The sequence below is a fragment of the Microtus pennsylvanicus genome, chromosome 14, assembly GCF_037038515.1.
Source record: "Microtus pennsylvanicus isolate mMicPen1 chromosome 14, mMicPen1.hap1, whole genome shotgun sequence".
Lineage (NCBI taxonomy): Eukaryota > Metazoa > Chordata > Mammalia > Rodentia > Cricetidae > Microtus > Microtus pennsylvanicus.
The window spans coordinates 73147311-73171436 of NC_134592.1; the positions used below are offsets into that span (position 1 = coordinate 73147311).

Here is a 24126-nt window from a genome sequence, read left to right on the forward strand (position 1 = left end):
CTCATTCAGGGTGATCCATGAGGTCCAGGAGGGCACCTCCATTTTCTTGTGTGTCACAGAACGGAGAAGAATCCACTCCCTGGATGTGGCTAAGAGTAACCACACTTTGTAACTAAGAGGACGGCTATAGTTAGTGGTTAGTGACGGTAGCTCCGAGGCTGGAAACGTGGGGACAAGAGCGTGGCTTTCATGGCCTCTCTCCTGGATAAAGGGCTGGGATAACTGCATGTTTTCTCTGCGCCTTCCTTTTTATTGGTTCATTTTTTTCAATATATTATGAATGGCACAGTTAGGTAGCTAATGAAGGTAGAGCCCTGGGTTAAACAGGTTTTGGAGATTTGGGGTGGGTGTGGCTAATTTCGGTGTGACTCAGCTTCAGCTGAGTACAGCCTTGTTCCTCCAGTCACTACCTGCTGCTTGTGTTTGCTACTTCTTCTGTGAGGCGTAACTGCCTCCCTCGCCTTTTCCCCAGGCCTGAGCACATAGCCCTTTGGAGAAAGTCACTGATCTCTGGGTTTACAGATTGATCACTCTTACTTCTCCTAAGTGAATCAAAACATAACGGTCATTACAGCTAACACTTGATTTTGCTACGTGCCAGAGTGTTTTAGCTATTTTTCAGAGACTTTACATCAATAAGCTGGTTTAACCTCACATAGGTCGTAGAACCTTGGGGACCATCATGATCCTCACTTTATAGAGGAGGAAATGGGGGAAGCAGATTGCTCAAGGACCCACAGCTAATAACAAGAAGGTCCATGTTTGGAAGCCAGGTTATTTGCTCTGCTGGAGGAGAGACTTGAACTTCCAACACCAGCGCACGTTCTTACTGGTCTGACGTTGGCTCTGTGTGGCTTCCCCCACCCCTAGAAACTTACCTGACGGCTGTGTCCTGGGCTGGATAGGCTTGCAGGGCTGGATTGGGACAAAGCTAGGCTGCTATTTTTTCCAACCTGAAAGACACCGTGAACTCCCATTCAGACACGGAGGCAAACTCAAGAAGACCCTCTGACGCCGTATGTTGTCAGGGCAGGCAGGGGAGGAGGGCAGTACTACAGGTCTTACTCCCTCGATTACTCAGAGTGGATGCTTCCCACTTAAATGGCAGAAAAAGGAACTGCAGTTTATGAGCACTTTTAAGAGGTCCCTCTCTCAGAGTCCCTCGGATGTGCACAATGCAGGAGGCAGGGCTTATCCCTCTGCAGCTCAAGAGACCACAAGCTCATGTATCTCTGAGCACAGTGCAGGCCCACCGTGCTTCTAGCCCTGGCTCCTCAGGTCTGTCTGGCTAGGGGGTCCAGGATTCAGCCTCTGGTTCTTCAGAAAACCAGTTATGCTGGGCTGCTCTTGCATGTGCAGGGAAGGAGGGGAAAGGGTACTTTGTCCTGCCTGGCAGGGTCCCTGGGATGGCAGGCCTGGGGTCATAGATGACCTCTCTTTGGGTCTGTCCTTGTCCCCTGGTGCGGTGGGCTCTGAGAAGAGCTGGTGCCAGGGTCCAGTCTCATGGTTCCAGCTCATTTGCAAAGGGGGCTCTTGCCCCCAGCCTCCAAACAGCCCCTCCACTATCTTTGCTCCCCCTTTGAAGACAGGCACCCACCTTTCGCTCTGAGTACTGCTCTGTGTCCCGTTTAATACCCTGGTGGAAGTTTGGGGCCTTTTACTTCCCAGACACAGTTAGGAGAACCTGAGAGTTCTCTGCGAGGCACAGAGTCTCATTTGGATTTCTTTTTGAGTCAGGATCTCATGTAGCCCTGGCTGGCCTGGAATTCACTGTGTAGCTAAGGACGACCTTGAACTCCTGATCCTCCATCTTCCCATTGCTGGGCTGCCGTAGCTGGCTCTCATCTTGGGTTTCTGGAGCTTTCCTCTCTGCGTTCTAACAGAACCAACACAGCTGCCAGAGGCCTTTTCCTTTTCCTAAGACATGGAAATAAATGCCCAGGGGTGACTCCAGCCAAAGCCTTCTTTCAGTTGCCTGGTGACAAGCATCGCTGTCACTGTGTTGAGGGTTGGTGCAGCATGGCTCCTGGGGCACATTCTCAGGGAGGCTCATGGGCTCTTCTGCTGCTAGCTGGGCTGACTCACCGTGCCGACTGAGTGTTACAGACAGTCTGGGAGCCAAACAGCCAGCACTCAATACCCAGGCCCTTCAGGCTTGACAGGAAGACCCAAGAGCCCAGAGTCAACTCCCAGGTTTAGGTCTCTGCTCCACTGTTTGCTTGCTGTGTGACTTTGGGAAGCTCGTGTAAGTTCTCTACGCCTTGCTTGGCTCATGTATATAAAAATGGGTTAATAGCAGGTTAGGTACTGAGTTCCTGGACTTCAAGGGTTTGGGGACAGAGACCATCAGTGACGTGTAGTCGGCCAATAGAACTTTATCTAAAATGAGGAAAGCAAGGCAGCTTTGCTGCAGCAGGTAAGATCCACAGGCATGGGGAAGCAGCTCCACCTGTTGGCTCCCCCGCGGACTCTGCTCTTACTCCCAGCCTGTTCACCCTCAGCCTGCCTTTTCACAAGACCCCAGTGTATCTGTGCGCATGCATTCCAGTATAAGAAGCTGTGTGCCTCCTTCTGAGTCTACAGAAGACCCCGGTTAGCAATCCAGTCTCCGGGTAGGATCTGGAGGGTGCCAGCTAGACGTGACATTAAGTGACCCACGTCTCACCATGGCCAAGGCTGCAGCTGTCTGGCCCTTGCTCGTGTGTGCTTGTGAATCCCTCCCAGAAGGTGCTCTTCTTGGGGCTTTGCTGAATGTCTTACATGGTGACACAAAACAGTGGTTCTCAACCTGTGGGTCGAAGCCTCTTGAGGGGGCAGGGTCGCAGATCAGACACCGAAAAGTAGCAAAATTACAGTCATGAAGTAGCAAGACAATTTTATGGTTGGGGGTCACCACAACATGAGGAACTGTATGAAAGGGTCATGGCATTAGGAAGGTGGTGACCCAGAGCATTAATGCATCTCCTCTCTCTCTCTCTCTCTCTCTCTCTCTCTCTCTCTCTCTCTCTCCCCCCCCCCCCCTCTCTCTGAATTTCCCATCTCTAAGCAGGGCTGGTCTTAAGGTCTATTAGTTCCCTGGCGAAGGGTGGTTCTCAAAGCCCACTTGGAGGAGGCCAAGGAACCTGGGATCCTTCCCTCCAGCTCTTAGCTCCCATCAGGTAGAGGGTTGTTATCAGCAGCTCTCCCAAGCTGTGTAGGTAGCCCGAATTTGGGGAACAGGAGCAGAGTTCAAGGAAAGATACAGCTATTCTTTGGCCAGCCACACCTCCCAGCTTCCCTACTGTGCACACTCTTGTGGGTATCCTGGCAGTGAGTGCTTCTCTTGCTAGCTCTGCCTTGCTGGGTGCAAGGGGCACTTTTGCTTTAGGAAGGGAGGGAGGTTGAGGCAGCCTGAGGTGAGGACAATCACCTGGAAGCTGGGAGATCAGGCTGCCACTCTCCAGGGACGGGGGCGGGGGGGGGGGACGGGGGTGTGTGTGGGCTGATATCATTTAACCAGTCAGGGTCTCAGGCTCATCCTGAGGTGATCCAACAGATCAGATCAAACTTCTTAGCAACAAAACGCTTTAATGAAGTCGTCCTTGGAACCTCAGGATATGAAACAGACAAAAGGAATGGGGGAACTCAGAGCCTCTTTGGGTCCCAGTTTACCCATCTGTAAAGTGACAACCGTTTTTGTGACCCCATGCTGGGCTGGCATGAGGACTAAAGGAAGTGAATACTGTAAAGTCCTGTGCACAGGGACCAGCAAGGTGAGGGTCTCACTGACTGTAAAGTGCTGAGCACAGGGACCAGCAAAGTGAGGGTCTCACTGACTGTAAAGTGCTGCGCACAGGGACCAGCAAAGTGAGGGTCTCACTGACTGTAAAGTGCTGCGCACAGGGACCAGCAAAGTGAGGGTCTCACTGACTGTAAAGTGCTGAGCACAGGGACCAGAAAAGTGGGTCTTACTGACTGTAAAGTCCTGTGCACAGGGACCAGCAAAGTGAGGGTCTCACTGACCATAAAGTGCTGCGCACAGGGACCAGCAAAGTGAGGGTCTCACTGACTGTAAAGTGCTGCGCACAGGGACCAGCAAAGTGAGGGTCTCACTGACTGTAAAGTGCTGCGCACAGGGACCAGCAAAGTGAGGATCTCACTGACTGTAAAGTGCTGAGCACAGGGACCAGCAAAGTGAGGGTCTCACTAACTGTAAAGTGCTGCGCACAGGGACCAGCAAAGTGAGGGTCTCACTGACTGTAAAGTGCTGAGCACAGGGACCAGAAAAGTGGGTCTTACTGACTGTAAAGTCCTGCGCACAGGGACCAGAAAAGTGAGGGTCTCACTGACTGTAAAGTGCTGCGCACAGGGGGACCAGCAAAGTGAGGGTCTCACTGACTGTAAAGGGCTGCGCACAGGGACCAGCAAAGTGAGGATCTCACTGACTGTAAAGTGCTGAGCACAGGGACCAGCAAAGTGAGGGTCTCACTAACTGTAAAAGGCTGCGCACAGGGACCAGCAAAGTGAGGGTCTCACTGAGAACCCTCAGAGCAGAGGACGCGCATTGCCTAAGGGGAACCTGGGGAAAGGAGCCATGCTTATGTTGCCTGCCTGAGCCATCTGGCCAAGCAGGGGCACTGCCCAGCTCCCCCTGCCCCCCAGAGCCGATGAAGGCAGTGCCAGGATCTCCCTTACCTGCCGAGAGGAGGTGCTGTTAACGGGATCGGGCACCGGTGCAAGAAGGCTGGGTGGGTTCTTTTTGTGGACACTATTCATACCAGGCATTTTAGTGATCTTACAGGCTTTGCTACTAGGGCTTGAATTCTTACGCTTTTTTCCTTCTGATTTGTCAAAAGAGAGGGGCAGAGAAGACACGGTGTTGTGTGAGGCCAGAGAGAGGTCCCCCGCGTGGAGCGCAAGGGAGGGCACAGAGAGGGGACAGGGGCCACTGCTGCCACCCACAGCGCCCACCTGTCTCACTATGTCCATGGGGCTGCTGGGCAATGAGGTCCGTCCTGAGGGCTCCAGCTTGGCACTGAGTGGGCTCACCCCGTTGTTTGTGTGCACAGACAGACTGTTGTAGGGAGGGGCTGCCTGATAGGAGTTCAAGGAGGAACTGGCGTTCAAAACGCAGTTCTTTCTGTGGGGCCCTGGCAATGGGGATGAGAAGGAAGCCTGCAATGACAAGGAGGAGGAGGAGGAAGTCGAAGACTGTGGCTTCCTCTTTTTGTTACTTGGAGATTCGTCGCTACGAGCTGACAGGTCTTTGACTTTTGAGGATTTGCTGGTTTTGGTTTTGGATGGCTTGTGGGACGGGGAAGGAATGACAGCTGGTATCGGGGACACGGCGGAGGGGGCCTTGAAGGTTGAGTCCATGATGCTGAGGGTTGCAGCCACATGGGGAAAAGCTGTGGTGTGGGACATGAGGACGCGTGGGTCCGGCGATGCCACAAAAGCCGCGTCTGAGAGCATGGCGGATGTCATTATGTAAGAAGAGGTGAGTCTCGAGCTGATGGGAGCTGAAGGAAGATACACAGCACTGGGGTTGCTGAAAGGCTGCAAAACGGATGCTGGAACAGGGGTGGTGATGTGGGCTGCTGGCGAGGGCATGGGGCTCTCTGCCGCAGGAGGGATCTTCCTAAACATGAGAGAAGAGCCAAAGAGAAACAGTGAGACGTCGGGGGGCATTGCCTGGGGGAGGGGGCCGGGTGAGCTTTGGTCGGCAGGGCTACAGAGGACACCCGGTAGGACCAGACTATGGAGAATGAAGCCTTGACGGATGGTGAGAACTGGAGGATGGCTCTTTCCTACGCTGGCCACTAACACAACATCAGCACCTGTCTCCACGCCTCAGACCCTGCTCTCTGTGCTCAGCAACTTAAGATCTGGGTTCACGAGGAAACGGCAAATGCTATCAAGACTATAAATGTCCTGAGCAGTCTCCCCGCCCTCACACACCACTAGCAGTGATGAAAGTGGTTTTCAGAGAGGAGAAAAGGCCGCGGCCACTTGGGCATGCCCCCCTCTCCTCACTGCAACCTCTTCCATTCCTCTTTCCCATGCTACGTTTGGCTGGAGATATTTTGAAAAGAAACCATCTCCTAACTTGTCAGCATTCTTTTCTGCTGGTTGCCCAATGCCTCTGGCTACTCCATAGAGAGGTATTTCTCTTTTAGCTCATGGCCACTGGATTGTGGTGGCCACGGAAAGTCAAGAACTTGGAAAATGATATCAAGTTGCCCATCTCTCTCTCCCTCACTCTACTTCAGTGGGGTTGACACACAGATGCCCTACAACAAGTCCTCCTGCTCCTGGGCTGGGAAAAGGCGATAGTTCTGGACCAGTGTGCCCAGAGGGGATCAGGAATGTAGATACGGGCAGAAGGCCAGCCTGTGAACAGGGGCTCAGAGAGCCACTGCTTTCTTAGAACTGATGGGGGATGGAGCCTGAGGGCGAAGTCCATGGACTAATGCCAGCACCAGGCAGGCAGGGTATCATTCTTAAGGCCTCTGCATGTATTTCTGTTTTTCAGACAGAGTAACACTATGTAGCCCCAGTCTTGAATTTGTGGTCTTCCTGCCTCTATGTGTGGGATTACAGGTATGTGAAAGCACCTAGCCATAAAACTCTCTGCCTTCTGGCATGTGCTGTAAATGGCTCCATGTGTATCTTATGACTTAGGTCCATGCTGCTGCTACTCTTGGGACCCAGAGATGGTAGCTACGGCAGCTATGGGATCACAGCTGATTCTGAAAGAAGTAAGTGGTGTGAGGAGCCAGAGAATGCTTTGTTATTTTCTGCAGAGCTTTCTGCTTGCTCCCCAGTGTGTGTCTTCAGGAGATTTCCTTCTCTGAGGTAAGTTTCTTTTCTTAGGAGGTAAACTTGAGGCACAGGGCAGAAGGGCCTCACACTGTCCCTTCTTCTCCGCAGACCACCTCCAGCTGAGAAGAGGCCCTCTCCTGGCGTTCCCCTCTGAGGATCATTTGTCTGGCTTCCATCTCTAGGGTGGAACCCAGCAGCATCCTTCAGTGCGGAAGCACAGTGTCTCTGAAACTGGCAGACCAAGGAGATCGAATACAAAAGTGTTGCCAAACCCCAGGCAGTTGTGATGGCGTCTGAGAGCTTCCTTCTTCTCCAGCCCCTGGGGACCTCAGAGCTCCTGCCATCCCTAAGTAAGACGCTGCACAGATAGATCCCGGCTGTGATGGATGGATGAGGGTGTGGACAGATGGATGAGGGGGCAGAGGATGGGAAAGCAGGCGATCTGAGCAGAACACAACTGTATTGTCAGGGACTATGCATGCTGGGCAGGGATTCCCATGGCGTCAGGCCCTGAGGGTCGGCACACATCCTCACCACTGTCTGGCCCTGCACAGCCCTTCCCTGAGAGGGTGGGGACGCTAACAACTCCTCTGCTGTTTTTGTGACCCTACTGTAATACTGCAGGTGCCCCCACCGCTGCGACGTGCTCCCTAGGGGAATTTACAAGTCCCAGGTCATTAATTTACTTAAGGGGGTGGGGCTTCACTTTGGAACCTTCAATGTCACGTCCCGAATGTTGGGAATCTTAATGTCCCAATTTATATTTTGCTCATTAAACAGTATACATACTTCAAATTCTGTAGACAGGCAGAATTGAAGTCCTAAATCTTACTTGGCCCCTGCTCAAGACTGGAATGGCTGCTACTTCTGCTATATTTTCTAGACTTTTCTTTCCTCTCCTCTCCAACCCTCATTGGTCGAGGAGAAGTGGGAGGTGGGGCAGTCCCTGAGAGCTTTCTTCCCAATGCTAAACAGTTTCAGTGTTCCCTGGGGGCTCAATGGGAGGGGGTTTCACCTTTGTGGGGGCTGCTGACTTAGGCTTTGCACCCTGGCCTACAGGAAGTCCCACATAAAAGCCCAGAGATGTAAATACACTCCTGACAGCTCCCGTCCTCCCCTTGCCAGCTGCCGAGGAGATCCAGATGCTGACCTGGCTGAAAGAGAATACTGTGTTGGCGTCTCCTGATGCAGAGTTAAATGCTTGTTAAAGAAAAAAGAGTCTTGGCCGTTCCTTTTCTTCCTAATGTCTTCCATGCCCCCATCGGCTGCCATCCCTCCAGGTTCGGGCCCATCAGGGCCTGGAGTTTGGGCCCCGAGGCTGAGAGGGCAGCGGGGTGCTACGCTCTCCAGGGTTGACACCCAGGCAGCCCCAATGTTGCTCAGTGACAGCAGATTGGTTAGGCAAGTCCTGAACAGAGGGGAGGGACCTGATGCCCGGTGGCTCGGGCTTCTGTGCCTGAGGAGGAAAGGAACATGGAGCTTGAGCTGACAGTATACCAGCGCGCGAAATACAGACCAACACATTCCTTCCACGTGCCAGGGATTCACACTTCCGTAATACAGAGGGCCTGCAGCACTGGAAGAATCACCAGGGCTGGCTGCCGTGTTTGGAAGCTAAGGCAGAGGGCCAGGTCATCTGATAACCAAGAACTACATGATCCCTGTGCTGGACTTTCTGAGATCTTCAATGCATACAAACAGGAGCTAATGATGCCCTATAGACAGGCAGGGCAGTCGCCCGTGTGGGAAGACATAAGCTTCTCTTTTGGCCCTTTCCTAGTTGGTATAACAACATCTATCCTAAGTCCCCTGTGAGTCCCCTGTGAGAAACAAGGCGGGGCTCAGGTCTATGTGTGCAGAGGGGCTTGGGAGAGGAGAAGGCTGTGGGTTCTGTTTCCTGTTTCTCAGGGTGTCCTGTGGCCTCTCCTGGGCCTCACTGGGCAGGCTCAGGGTCTCAAATGCTTTGGGGCCCTAGTCTGACATGATCCATCCTTTTAGCGGAGTACGCAAAAGCTCCCTTAAGAGGAACGCTGGGTGGGGACACTCGGAGCTCGGCTAATAGGGTCAAAGTGTAGCTTCTCATCTGCCATGGTTGAGAGGGTCCAGGCCTACTGAAACTTCTGAAGAGCATCCTAGGTGTCTCCCCTTTCTGTAAGTACCTGTAGAGTGTAAGTGTGTTAGGAAATGGTGTAGACACCGGATAATAAACTGCAGGTTAGAGAAAGAGAAGGAGAGGTGAGGAGAGGGCCCTAGGGAGACGGGAAGGGCCAAAGACAAACTTAACCCACTTCACAGCACCGTTCAGAACCTGCCCTTTTAGACAACTGGACACAGTTTTTAACAAGAACAGCAACTAACTAGAAATTGTAACCATTATGAAAATTTTACTATTGCTCCTGAACCCTTAACATCACAAACAGAAGCATATTCTTGACATCTTTAGATAATCTGAAAATAATTAAAAAAAAAACAGCAAAAGCCTATAATCTCATGGAATAGACAAGATCTTACCTAAGATCCTTTTCAACTGTTTGAGAAGCTTACCAACCCAACCATCCCAAGAAGACAACCCAAACAGCACATTATAGATACCCTAGAAAGCTGTTCATTAACACTGACATTTAGAACCGGTCAGGATCCCTGACAAGCCAAGTATTGGGGCTTGTTCACAGAGTTTGGGCTCAGATAATGGCAAGGCAATTGTCAACTTAGACCACAAAGAAACGGCTCACTTACTTCCACATCTGTGAATTCAAGTGTTTCTCTACCATGGAGTTTAGTGCGAACCGAAACCGGTCCCATCTTCTATCAAAGACATAGTACCCTCGTCCCATGAGGCGACTCCCGAAAGAGCAGAACTGTGAGGGGAAAGAAAAACATTTTAATCGTGATTACAGGTTAGTAAGCTAATATGAAGCACACAGAGAAAAATAACATTTGCATAAAAACACACAGGGGTACAATTTTGCTCAGAATAAAATAAGCGACTGGTACTGAAGCCAAAACTATTCCTGTGGCGCGGTAGATGGAGCTGTGGATCCCAGCAGAACCTCGCATTTAAGCCAGCGATGGCGCCACTTGGAGAGTCACACGCGTTACCTCTAAGATGGAGCCAGTATTTTAGGATAGAAAACAAGAGGACAGCTACGCCCAGAGAGGCTTTGCAGCTCCAACTCACACCACCCATTATCTCCAGGGACACGGGGTCCCTGCCTCCCTTTCTTCCGGGAAAGAGGATGGAAAGAGGATGGATGACTCCTCCTGTCTGAGGCCACAGAGCCAACCGCTTCCTTCCTCCGGAAGCTGCCCTTCCATGCCAGTCCCAACTGCATCTGCACCATTTCATTTATTTTTATGTGCTTTGGTGCTTTGCCTGCATGTAGGTCTGTGTGAGGCTGTCAGAGCTTGGCGTGACGGACTGAGCTGCCATGTGAGTTCTGGGAAGTGAACTTCCTCTGTGAGAGCAGTCGGTGCTCTTAACCACCAAGCTATCTCTCCAGCCCTTAAAACACATCTGTTGTTATTGTTGTTTTGTTTCGGTTTTTTGAGACAAGGTCTCGATATGTAGCTCTGGCTGTCCTGAAACTCACTATGTAGACCAGGCTAGCCTCTAACTGACAGAGAACTGCCCGCTTCTGCAACATCTGCCCTCTTTATCTGCTCTCCGAAGATGCCAGGGATGCACCACCCCTCTGAGCCAGTACCCTCTGCCTGATGTTTCCCTCTTTGGCAATTACGGTCCTACCCTCTGATGCTCATCTTGTAATTCCCATTGCTAATGGCCTCGTCTGACTGATCCTCCCACTGTGAACACCGACAACACATCTACAGTACATTACACTACATTTCACTTAGACTCATTATAGCGTAGATGGAATTACATATGTGGTGGCTATCAATCTATAGCGTGTGGGGACTTCATTCTCTTCCTCCTCAGTCTAAGGATCATTGAGATTAGGAATTAGAAAAACAAAGAATTTTAAGATTTAGGAAGCTGAGGAGGGGAGCATCAATAGTTCAAAGCCAACCTCAGCTACACAGTGAGAGCATCTAAAAAATTCTTTTTAAAAAGTGGACTGGGAGAAAAGCTTCCAAAGAAATGTCTAAAATAAACCACTGCATTTAACTTACAACTAAATATCAGGAATGTAGTAAGCACTGGCTATAAGGCAGGACACCTGAGGGCCAGTAGACAGAAATGTAAGAAGCAACCTCTGGGAAGGTGACATTTGCTGGGTCTAGAGCTCAGGGAAGCCTTCAAATGACTCTATAATTCAAATGGCACCTTCACATACCCCCCACCCCCAGGCCTCCAGCAGCTCCCTGGACGCAAGCCCAGATCAGTGCTGGATTGGCACCCGTTCCACAAATGCATCCTGGACCCAGCCTTTGAGCAGTTCTCAGAAGGATCTAACTGCAAGGTCTTCCATTTGTTCTGCTTCTGCTTGAGTTGGGGGGGGGGGGTTGATATTAAAACCTTGCTACCCACAAAATCTGATACCGCAAATTATTTACTACAGCAAGTTCTTACTGACCAAGGAGGAAAACATACAGGGGAAGTCTTCAGCTCAGAAGCTGGCCTCCACCTGTCTGAGGGAGCTGCTCCTAGGGTAGCCATCACCTTCTCTCTTGTCCCAATTGCTAAGGACACATTGAGCAAGAGTTTATTACAAAAAAAAAATATGATTTAATGTGTCAATTGGCCATGAGAAAAAAAGGACAAAGCAAAGACACAAACTCACAGGTTTTTCCATTTTAATCAGCAGAACATTAAGGGCCTATGAATGCCCTGTGGATGTGGCTAATTTTCTATAACAGCTTGCCCTGTGGACAGACATCTTGATGCTATCCAGAGCCTGGCCTTTTGGGAGGGGCCAGTATCTCTTTCAGACTCGGAAGCTGGAGGCCCCTTTGGTTTTGGCTTCCAGTGTATCTAATAGCACTTAGATGTGAAGCCAGACAGTGAGAGAAGCTGGCACCGTGGGCCTCTGGCAGAGCGGCAGACCTCTCTGCTGTGCCCTCACCCCCAGCATCCTGACTTACGTGGCCCTGTCTTCCTGCTAACACCAGCACACTTCTGACTTGATACCTTATGTGCAGCCGTAACAGAGAAGATGTGTCTCCTCTCAGACCTCGAGATGAGGCGCAGCTGGGTCACTACACTCTGTTCTTTCTCTGCCACCTGCTAGTGCAGCATTAAACATGTAACAGACGTCTGCATATACGGAGAGTCTGCTGGGGTTTCATGGAAAGCTCTTGCTTTGTGATGAAGAAAGCATAGCATCTCAGAAGACCCCTTTTTCCCTAAGTCCCCTCTCTTCCCGTTTAGAATGCCACTAGGTGACAATGGAGCTGCAGGGGATGTGTTAACACGCGAACAGCCAAGGTATTTACAGATAGCAGAGAGGTTGAACCAAGATTGCAAGGGCACCGACTTCTAGACTTCCTACCACGTGAGATAATCTTGTGTGAATATGGAGGCGCCGGGTTTTCTACAACTGTAGGCAAAACCATTACAGCGAGTCCCCCACTATTTCTGTTCTGGCACAATCTCGGGTTATAGGTGAGCCATAGGTCGACATCATCTCCAGAAAGGGGAAGTGACTTACACGGAGGAGAAGGGGGCCAGCCTTGTCTTCCAACAGGACTGGTTTCATTGATAAAGCCCCTGAGGTCTGAGTCAACCAGAGTTAATCCTGCAGACTCAGGCAAGCACCAGAATGAACCACTGTGGAGACCATATATTCCCAGGCCCCAGCACTGGGATGTGTGGCTGTGGATCCCACCAACCACTTCCTTTCTCAGGGGGTTTGTGAGGCAAACGTGAACAAGCTTCCAACCAATGCCTTAGTTTCCCCTCTGGCATGGATGACCATTTGAACTGTTGGAGCGTGCTCCTTCAGACAGCTTTTGTTAGCAAGCTGCTAACAAAACTAATGTGAAACACTGCCCTCGCCACCCGCTCTGCAGCCGTGTGGTCATACTGCTTACTAACAACAATGACACAGAGCCGTCCGGGAGACTGAGCCTGAGTTGCTGCTCAGACAGCTTCAAGAGCAGGTGTGTCTGGCCAACTCTTGCCCAGAGGCTCTGTTTTCAGATGTGCAAAGTCCGGTTGGCTACCAAGGAGTTTTAAAGGATGACAGCCAGTGGGGAACCCCTCCCTTTCCTTCCGTGGTCAAGAACATCTCTAATCCCATTTAGCCTTTGGGATGACACGCTACTATGGAATTTCCTTAGGAATTCAGGCCTCTGTTGCCATCACCAAGTTGCCTTTGAAGCACAAGGGCCAACAGGGACGGACAGAGGAGGCCTACCGCGAGAGGTCTGGGGGCCAACAGGGACAGGACAGAGGAGGCCTACCGCGAGAGGTCTGGGGGCCCAACAGGGACGGACAGAGGAGGCCTACCGCGAGAGGTCTGGGGGCCAACAGGGACAGGACAGAGGAGGCCTACCGCGAGAGGTCTGGGGGCCAACAGGGACAGGACAGAGGAGGCCTACCGCGAGAGGTCTGGGGGCCCAACAGGGACAGGACAGAGGAGGCCTACCGCGAGAGGTCTGGGGGCCCAACAGGGACGGGACAGAGGAGGCCTACCGCGAGAGGTCTGGGGGCCCAACAGGGACGGGACAGAGGAGGCCTACCGCGAGAGGTCTGGGGTGGTGCGCGGAGAACTGACAGTCTAACTTCTCGGACTCCTCGGCTCCGTCCATCTCCCCTTCATCACTGGACAGTCGGCTGGCAAGGTCACCTCCAGCTGGGGGCAGAGGGGGCTCCGGGGTGTAGGCGCTCTGATTCGAAGATGTACTGCTACTTATGCTGTTTGCAGATGACGGTCTAAGGGCGGGAGGGAAGAAGACATGGGTTTTCTTGAGGAAATCAGAGCCACCGATTCCATGCCACCAAAAAGCAGTCCTCCCATGATGCCGGGAAGGGTGGGCCAATGGCAGTTTCCTACAAAGGAAAGAGTAAGCTTTCTATGATGGCCCACGAGGGTTTCGGTGCTTGTCCTCTGGCTGGCTGCCTCTGGATACAGTACAAGCCCAAGGGAAAAACTTAAGTGTGAGCCTGAGATGTGAGCTCACCCAGAGCCTGTCTTATGTGAGTTCAGCGACAAATACCCACCCACGACCAAGTGTCGCCATTGCTTGGCTTACATCCTTCCAGACTTCCTTAGTGTACACACATGAATTTTCTTTTTTTTTTTTAAAAAAAAAAAAACTATGCCACTTTTTCAGCAAGAACAGGATTTGAGACAGGATCTCATGTACCCCAGGCTCTGAACTCTGACCCTCATGTCTTTGCCTCCTGAGTGCTGGGGTCATAAACGTGTGCCACCCCATGCCCAGTTGACGCAGTTCTCGGGACCAAAGTCAGGGCTTCAAGCATATTAGGCAAGTATTCTACCAACCGAGCCATACCCTACTAGCCTCAGCCCTCGGGACAGATTTATTTTAAAAATTATTATTTTATGTGTATGAGAATCTTGTCTGTAAGTATGTCCGTCTGTCACTTGTGTGTGCCTGTGTCTGAGAGAAAGCAGAATCCTCTGGAACTTGAGTTATAGGTGGTTGTGAACTGGGAATTGAATTAAAAAATCTCTGGAAGAGCAGCCATTGCTTTTAACCACTGAGCCATCTCTCCAGTCTGAACACATTTTTTAAAACTTAGTGATGTAGAACTCCGTTTGTATATTATCATTTTTTTAATATCCTCCAGTAACATTTAATATCGATGGCACAATTTATATAGCTAAATCCTAAACATTTATTTCTAAATGTTCTGGAAGGCTCTTGGGCAGCAGTTCATCCCATCTGGGCAGGACCACCTTGTCCTGCAGGATAAACGTGACCTGGGATTTGTTAATTGCATCTTGGTCATACTTTCCACTTTCCCTTTTCAAAGAAGTCTTTACCAGGGAAATGTCATCATCTATGCTATTCAAAAGACACTAACAAAAATGTATTATAATAAAATCTCAAAATGTCAAAATCAGGATAGGTAAGTTTTCATTAATATGTCGCTACTTTCCAGTATGTAGGGGAATTTTTATAAAAAAATGAAAATGGACAGAAAAAGAGAGTGAGCAGTGCCACCCTGTAAGCAAGAAAGGGACTGAAGGATGTCCTGCGTTCTTCTTTTTATTTTTTGTCTACGTGCATCTTGTGAAATTATTATTTCAATCAAGTTAGTTAAAAAATTAACATACCTATCGTTCCTTAGTGTTACCTCCTCTCACAGTCTACTAGGGATTGAACCAGGGCTTTAGGCAAACCAGAGAAGGGTCTACCACTGAGCTCTAACTCCAGCCTTCTTTTTCAGTTTTATTCTGAGGCAGTTTCGCTAAGGCTGTTCTTGAACCCACTGGGTAGCTTAAGCCAGTCTTGAGCGTGTGGTTTTTCTGCTGGGGAAGACCTTGAACTCCTGATTCTCCTGCCTCTACCTTTAAAGTGCTGGGAGTACAGACGTGTGCTAAGAACCCTTCCTCCAGCATTGCGCTGTTTTTCTTTTACATAAATTCTCTTTACAATTAGCCCAAGCTATCCTTGAAGCCACAAACCTCCTGGCACAGCCTGTGGAGTGCTGGGATTACAGACATGCACGGCTACTCCTGGCCCCACATTTCTTTATGTATTCACCCACAAGCAGACACTTAGCTTGTTTTCATATCTTGGCGATAGTGAATGATTGTACAATAAACACCAAGTGCAAAGCTTCTGTTAAATGAAGTATAGGAATCACAGTCCCTCACCAGCTTCTCTCCCCAAATCCCACAACTAAAGGTACTTACGGGTTTATTTTTTTGTTTGTTTTTTGTTTTTTTTTGTTTGTTTGTTTGTTTTTGATTTTTTGAGACAGGGTTTCTCTGTGGCTTTGGAGCCTGTCCTGGAACTAGCTCTGTAGACCAGGCTGGTCTCGAACCCACAGAGATCCGCCTGCCTCTGCCTCCCAAGTGCTGGGATTAAAGGCGTGCGCCACCATCGCCCTGCTTAAGGGGTTTTTAAAGAAGCAAGAAAGTCAAAGAACACAGAGCAGCAGAAAGACAGTGATTGTGACCCTGAATCCACGTGGGTCTTTTTAATCGTGTCTGCTAGTGATTGGCTTAGGTGAGTTGCAGAAAATCAAAGAACATTTATTGTGTGTGTTTGTGTTTGTGTGTGTGTGTGTGTGTGTGTGTGTGTAGGAACACAGGAAATCTCTGTCACATGTGTGAAGGCAGGAGGAAGTCTGTCTCTTCAACTCAGTTTTCCTATCAACCTAAAACTGCTTGGAATATAGATGATATCCAAGCGAATGGCTGAAGCACACAGATGGAATGGTCTCAGCTTCATCTGGACCTGGGACAGCTGTGGCCATCTTGCTACAAGATTTGAAGGATAATTCGAAGGATTTTTTTTTCTTTTTTAAAAGGTGTGTGGGGGGGAAGAGGGCCATTGAGATCCGCAGTGGTCAAAAGCACTGGCTGCCGGTGACCTGAGTTTAATATTCGGGAGCTACATAAAGGTGGAAGGAGAGAACAGACTTCATGGGGTACCACTCCCCCAACGCACACATGGAGGGGGAGAAAAGAAGAAACCCATCTCTGGGGATTGGCACCCCCTCACCTGTGGATTCCTTGTCACATTCAAGATATATCATAAGGACACAAGTGTCCATAGCTCAGGGTTCTGCTATTCCCACCTGAACTGATACACCTCTGAGCAGGTTTTCGTAGACATTTAGATAATGTGGCTGGGGATAGGAAGCCCGGTACCTACACCTACTGAGGGGCTGCAAACCCTCCTGTTTAAGGCAGTAGGATCAGGAGTTCAAAGGCAGCCTTGGCTATATATTGAGTTCAAAGCCAGCCTGGGCTATATAGTGCAACCCTACCTCAATAAAAAAAAAAGTAAACTATAAACGAAGATGAAACGTAGCTGAATACGTAGTTGGTTTCCGTGCAGTCATCTCCACATCTACCAAATACTACCATGCCTGGCAAGACCCAACATTCTCAGGAGAAACAAAGGTCAGAGAAGGTGAACTGGAGAGGCCACAGACACAGGCTTCCAAGCACGTCAGAAAGCAGGAGTGAGGTGCAGGCTGCAGACAGAAGCCAGGGGCTGTCCTTAAGGACAGGCGCCTAAGCAGGCCCGACATCGAGCAGCATTCCAGCTGCAGGGAATCCTCCTGCCTGGTGACCAGACCCTCTCTTGGGTTGCAGCTCCACATGGAGGCTTCCTGCCAACTTGCTGGGACCTCTCTTCCAGGTGTGTATTGTCAGCAATAGCCTAGCATCTCTAGAGCTCCAAGGCTCAAAGGGGGACCCTCCCTCAAAGGAACAAGGTGGGTAGCAAGAGGCGGCCACTAGTGTCCTCTCTGGCCTCCAAGTACACACACACACACACAATCAAGAATAAACTAAAAGACAATCTTTCACAAAGTACAAGGAATTTAAAGGAAAAAAAGTAAACTAAAAGATCAGGGAAAAAAATGCCCAGCATTCAACTAAGAAGAAGACAAGAAATGGAAAATACAGACAACTGTGGGGCAAAAGGTATCTAAGATGCAACAGGAAAACAAGTACCCACTTCAACCAACTGAAAAGGAGCTACAGCCAGAGAGCTTTCTGTTGCCTGAGGTGTGATGGCGTTCTTCCTACTGCATGTACGGGAGCCTAGTCTGTTTGGATGCTCACCTTCCTAGACCTGGATGGGGGGGGGGCTTGGACTTTCCACAGGGCAGGGAACCCTGACTGTTCTTTGGACTGGAGAGGAAGGGGAAGGGGAATGGGGGAGGGGGAGGGAAATGGGAGGAGGTGGAAATTTTTAATTAAAAATAAATTTAAAAAAATAAAAAAAGGCAGAGGCAGGAGGATCTCGAGTTCAAAGCCAGCCTGGGCTGTCCAGTGAGCCTTGCTTTCCAAGAAGTGCAAGTAAATGATGAAAATTAGACACATTAGAGACACCCCTGAGAACTTTCAGTGCCCCAGGACAAAGAGATAGGAGTCAGGATGTTAAACTTTGTGGCAGAGACTCCCTGTGCCAGCCATCGATGGGAAAATGGCTTCGAAATTCTGCAGGGAAGTGATTTCCAATCTAGTTGTATACTCAAAGAGATCATCTATTCAGTGTTAACGCAGAATGAAAATGTGCTTGCTGGGTAAGGACTCTAAAATTGATCTCCCACGAACCTCTTCACGGGCAGCCACCGAAGGAACTACTCCATCAAAGCAGAGAAGCAAGGCAGAGACAGGAACGCCGCAGGAGCCAGGAGCCGGCACAGCAGAAATACACCCACCCCACTGGCAAGAGCGGCTGTTTTTTCTTCTGAGCTTTCTGGCACTATTTGATTTTTGAACTATGAACCCATATATAACTTTGATAAAAATGAAGTTTAATTAAAGAAAAGATGGTTGAAACACTCGATAGTAAGTTCTAGTTGCCAGATAAAAGAGGGAAGGAGGTGGACAGAGGAAATTAGTGAGAAGGAGAGTGGAACAAGACCCAGAACTGACCGAATGGGCTCTGAGGTGGTCTGTGGGCACCCCCACACACAGGAGCGCCGATGAGACTTCTCTCTGTATGTCTGTCTGCATCCTCCTGGGGATGACGGGGTGGGGGACATTATTAGGGCCTCCAACTGAGTGCAGAACTCCAGGTGGAACCAGGAAGGGGCTTTTACGGGAAGCAACCACACTTCAGAAGAAACAAGGCTTAGGAAGTGGTGGGAAGAAGTCACTAGAGTCTAGTGAGCAGAGTACCAACGCACATTCAAGATCATGCACTTGCTGTTCACTCTGCCCTCGACACTCACATCATCTGCCCTTCTCCACCTGCCTGTCTGGCACTCAGGGAGCTACACACGACATCTCAGCCTGCCTGTCTGCAGGAGCCTGGCGGCCATCTGTCTGAGTATTCAGTGTGAGAGCGATCTTCACGGAGTCATTCTAAGGGTGAGGACCACACACGTTCTTATCCTTGCCACTAAGTGAGGACTCAGGTGACAAAGGGAATGACACCACCTAGGCCTTGGACTCTGAGATCCACCTGCCCCTACCTCCCGCATCCTGGGATGAAAGGCATGCATCGCCATGTCCCGCCAAGAATTGCAGTTTTGAGGTCTAGACTATCTAGTAAATTTGAGGCTCAGCTGGGCTATGTAGAATGATCCTGTCTCCTCTCCACAAAACAAAAACGAATGGAGCTGGAGAGATGGCTTAGCAATTAGCAGAAAGAACCTCTTGTTCTTTCAGAGGACCTGAGTTCAATTCCCAGGGCCCACATTGGACCGATCACAACTCTCTCTCTCTCTCTCTCTCTCTCTCTCTCTCTCTCTCTCTCTCTCTCTCTCTCTCTCACACACACACACACACACACACACACACAAAATAACCAGGTAAATAAACAAATGCAAATCTTTAAAAAACACACAAACAAAAATAAAAGAAAAATAATACCATCTGCATCTGTTGGCTTTCAAGTCTCCTTGAACTGAAACGTTGGCTGAGACGTCACAGATGCAGAAGTTGAGGACAACAAAAGTGTGCCATGTGGCAAGAAGGCCCTCCTGATGCACTCCATCCATACCCCCGTCCTCACTGGGCAACCCACAGACCTCCTACCCGTCTTCACACCACTCCTGACGATGTAAGGCGGTCTGGGATTGACCACCTTGTACATTAGTCTGGATGTGTGCAATATACCCAGGGCAACACCCATTACTGACACTGGTTTCCACAGTCTGTCTCCCCTCCCTCCTACTCAGAGAGATAGCCTGGGCCATCACAGTCCAGGTGGGCTCTGTGGTCCTCTACTTTCCGATACAGTGTGGATGCATTTGGCTGGGCTACGACCCATAAGGCTTGGGCTTTCTAGGGGCAGGCAATGTGTTCCCTTAGAGCAGAGGACAAGGAAATGGAATCAGGGGTTACTATAATTTAAATAATTTGGATAAGGGCTATCCCCCAAAGGCTCCTATCTTGTAAGCTTGGTTCCCAGGGTGGTGGTGTTAAAATGGAATCTTTTCAAGCAAGCTAACTAGGTTATAAGAGCACCAACCTCCATACACGAGAGGAAGCCTGACCTCTCTCTGTCCGGCTTCTTAGCGCATATGCGTGTTTACTCTGCAGATGGTAGTTTCCCTTCTGTGGCTCCATCAAGCACAACGCAGCTAGAGAAGACCTTAGCGAGGTTGGAGCCTGGACCAGCTGCTTGGACTTCCTAATCACCAGAACTGTGAGCCAGATGAACCTCTTTCCTTTATACACTGCCTAGAGTCAGGTGATTTTATTTTAACAGCAACACAAAATGACCACGTGACCACGGCTGGGGTATACTTGCTTACGTACACCACACATGTGGCTGGTGCTCTTAGGGGCCGGAAGACGGCACCAGGGCCCCTGGAATTGGAGTTACAGTAGCTGTGTGTTGCTAGGTGGGTACTGAAAATTGAATCCTCATCCTCTGCAAGAGCAGTAAATGCCAACAGGTGTGGAAGCACTGGCCTTTCATCCCAGCACTCAGGAGACGGTGGAGGGTGGGGCTCTGTGAGGTCAAGGCCAACCTGGTGTAGAGTAGGTTCCAGAACAGCCAGAGATACAGAGAGATTATGTAGCACCCTATCTCAGTGAGAGAGAGAAAGAGAGAGAGAGAGAGAGAGAGAGAGAGAGAGAGAGAGAGAGAGAGAGAGAGAGAGGTGAGCACTGCTAGCCATCAAGTCATCTCTCCAGGCCCATCGTTAAATTTCTATTAGCTCCATTTTATACCCAGGCAACCTGAGGTTGGAGGGAATCTGAGCCACACCTGATCTTATCTAGTTAGAAAGCACGGGTGTGTGTGGTGTGTGTGTGTGTGTGTGTGTGTGTGTGTGTGAGAGAGAGAGAGAGAGAGAGAGAGAGAGAGAGAGAGAGAGAGAGAGAGAGGTTCCTGCTTCAATCCTGTTGCAACTCTTGTTATCTAATTTACGCTGTAACTCATAATGTAGCCCAGGCTGGTGTTAAATTCTTGATACCCTTCTGATTATGGAGACTGCAAGTGTGTGCCATCGAGCCCAACGAAAGTTATGATTCTTGAACTCAAAGACCCAAGTCTCTTTGTTAGCAATCCTTGACAAGAATGGGTTGCAGTGAAGGTCATCAAACAGCGGAGTAATAGCTGAGCAGTGGTGGCACACTCCTTTAATCCTAGCATGCGGGAGGCAGAGGCAGGTGGAACTCTGTGGGTTTAAGGTCAGAGTGAGTTTCAGGACAGCCAGGGCTGTTACACAGAGAAACCCTGTCTAAAAAAAAAAAAATCCCACTCATGTGTGATATCTATCTTTACTTGTTAAACTTGTTAATATGGGTGAAGTATCTATTGTATATATCATTTCTAGGAGCAAACGTCTGCTCCTGGAGGTTTTGTGTGATTTTCATGTTAAATTCTGATCATGCCTTTTCCACCTGACTGCACAGGATTTTGTTAACCTGAGGACTTTGTTCCCATACATTCATTCACTTTGGAAGAGTCCAGCTCTGTCCTAAAGGATGATCCACTCGTTAACATTTGCCATGATGGTTTGTTTCTTTTCCTTGTAAGACATTCATTTCAAAATGAAACGTATCCAGGTCTGCTGCTTCCTGATGAAAACATAAGTGGACATTCTCCTAAAATGCAAGGGCCAAACCTGAGAGGACCCTTAAGGCTTCCTCCCTGTGCTGTTTTCAGCAGCTACTCTCTTACTCCACTGTTAACTCAGGACACCACTGATAAAGCGAGCCTCCATCAGCTAAATTTGCTGGAGAAGTGTTTAATGAAAGAGTTCACAAGACATGTGTGTGGTCCGCACTCAGGTCAAAGCAGGATGATTGTAGAGATTCCGAGGTGAGCCTGGGCTACATGGGACCCCTTCTCATCCCCCAAAAGAGCTATCAAACTTGTGCTGCTTGAGGAATCATTGGAGAATCCCCCATGATCCCTGGATGGGGGGGCGGAGATAATGGCTCTGGGTACACGTGGTTTTAGGTAGAGACCAGTCTACCAGTATCAGGTACTGTGGAAGGATGAGTTGTGAGGAAGAAAAGGTTCCCGAGCTACAAAAAAATGGAAAGTCACTCTACATAGCCTGCCCTTACCAGTCTCAGTCACTCATGGTCAAATGAGGTCTAAAAATATTAAATAGACAATTGTATGCACCAATAGTTCATAAATTCCTAGCACGTGCAGTGCTCAGGAGTATGGGGAAATGGTGGGTGGTCCCACTCTGTGCCCTCCTGGATGCAAGTCAGCCATTGTTAATGTATCCAGCCATTGTTAATGTACCCATGCTTTATAGTTGCCCCCTTAGTCAGTGGCCATTTTCAGATCAACTGCAACAGTGTAGTAGTATATGAATTCAAGTAACCATTACTTTATTTAATCAGGGTCCCATAGTGCAGGGATAGTAATGCTGATGGTTTTATTACAATATATTTTATAACTGTTTTATTTTATTTTATTATTAGTTGCAGTGCCCAATTTATACATTATGTTTTATCATAGGAATACATGTATAGAAAGAAACATAGACTGTGCAGGGTTTGTTTTTAACTGCAGTTTCAAGCATCGACAAGGGATCTTGGAAAATGGGGCGCCTCTGCTTATACAGTCAAAGCCCAGAATTCTGGAATATAGTTGTCTCCTCAACTCTAAAATAGGGGTAACACTTTGACCAATACCTGGCTTCCTAGTGACAAGTAATTATAAAACGATCTTGCAAAGAAAAGGGCTGCAACAATATAAATGTCTACAGTGACAGAAGCCCTGGCAGTTAATTTAGGAGTTTAAGTTAACTGGTAAAGCTGTCTGCTCCTGAGTGCCTGGGGCTGGACTGGACCATACTACAGAGGCACTGTGGTAAGACGGGGTCCAGGTTCCCTCAAACTGAACAGGTAGAAGATCGTGAACAACTGCTACCAAATAGATTTTCACTTTGTGTTGTTGTTGTTGCTTGGCTTTCTGAAGCAGGGTTTCCCTGTGTAGCCCTGGATGACTTGGAACTTAGACCAAGTTGACCTGGAAGTCACAGAGACTGGCCTGTCTCTGCCTCCTGCGTGCTGGGATTGAATGTGCACGCCACCAGCTCTGACCCAGCCCAGATAGATTGCTGATTTAAAAGCCATCTCCTTGCTCTTTTCTAATGATGTTCTTTCAAAGCTTACTTGGTGTTGAACAATGACCCTTTGGGACACATTCATTCATCTAATTATAAAAAAAAATAGATAATACAGCTATTCGTACTTCTTGCTGAATGAATAGCATTATTTCCTTTTTAAGTCAAGCATGAACATTTGGGTCTTCTCTTGCTTGCTAAACTCTATGTTTTTGGAAAGGAGGGTCAGGTTGCATTTTTCTCTCTCCCCTTGCCAGACAACACTTTGGTTCTGGAGCGAGTCCTCTGTAAACACTTTTGAATGCATGCTGTTAGTTCTGGTCCTGTTACCTGGAAATTGGCCTCCTGCCCATCAAAACAAACATTCACAGACCTTAAATTGCCTTTTAATCCAAATGGATTGTAATTCTGTTTCCTGTTCTTGCCCACCTGTTCAGTGCCACCGAACAGGTGGCTCACCCTCCACGTGGCTGATCTCCCCTTCATCCCGACCATGGAAGCATTGTGAAAATAAGTCATCAGGAATTGTGATATGTACGCAAGAAGGAGCTTAGAAGTTGTTCTAGCTACTTCTCTACCCAGGCTTCCCCAGGAGTCTTCAAAGAACATAAAAACCCAGGCAGACAGGAAGCTGCTGGGTGGTTGACGTGCCAATCTCCCAGCGCTCTGTAAAAACACACACTGTCTGATAAAAGGTCTGTGAGGAAGGCTGATGACCCTGGCTGCAGCAGGAAAATCTGTTGAGTGCTGTGTGGCCAGCACAGGGATGAGCCCCTTAGGCTCACAGAGCCATGGACGGTTGGACTAGGAGCTCTCATTAAAACACAAAGCCCCGAACACGGGAGAGTGCCTTGACTGAGGCTGCTTCAACGCCCATACCGACTTACCTAGGAAGTACAGAGTTGAGCGGCCTGGCTTTTGGTGGGGATGGTACTTTGGGCTCTGCCACCGCGTTCCCGGAAGACCCTTGCAGAGCGTCGGGCACTGGTCCCGGCGGCGGCGGGTTTGGAAGTATTTCCCTAGTGGAAGTCAGGAGGTGCTCTTTCACTTCTTTCTCCCGCGACTTGGCTTTGTGCTCCGCCAAGAGGAGGTCAAATTGCTTTCTCCGGCCTGGGACCGCTCTGCGGTGGCTCAGCGAGTGGGTCTACGGAGAAGAGAGAGGAGAAGCACAGCCTCTTTGATCAGCACATAAACCTGCTTCCCCGCGGCCCGCATTT

At 49.3% G+C, this 24126-nt stretch overlaps 1 protein-coding gene across 19 annotated transcripts in view; it reads right to left on the reverse strand.

Moving 5' to 3' along the window:
- Atxn7l1 (ataxin 7 like 1) overlaps positions 1-24126 on the reverse strand; it is a 214293-nt gene that overhangs the window by 3477 nt on the left and 186690 nt on the right. For 7 of the 19 annotated variants that reach the window (XM_075948685.1, XM_075948682.1, XM_075948694.1 and 4 more), the window contains 5 exons: positions 23797-24053; positions 13444-13636; positions 9538-9659; positions 7952-8257; positions 960-5617 (listed from right to left, as the gene is read on the reverse strand). In XM_075948685.1, coding sequence (XP_075804800.1) covers positions 4525-5617; positions 7952-8257; positions 9538-9659; positions 13444-13636; positions 23797-24053 — 1971 coding nt within the window. In that variant the 3' untranslated portion in view covers positions 960-4524. The other 12 variants (XR_012907774.1, XM_075948686.1, XM_075948684.1 and 9 more) reach the window with 6 other exon arrangements.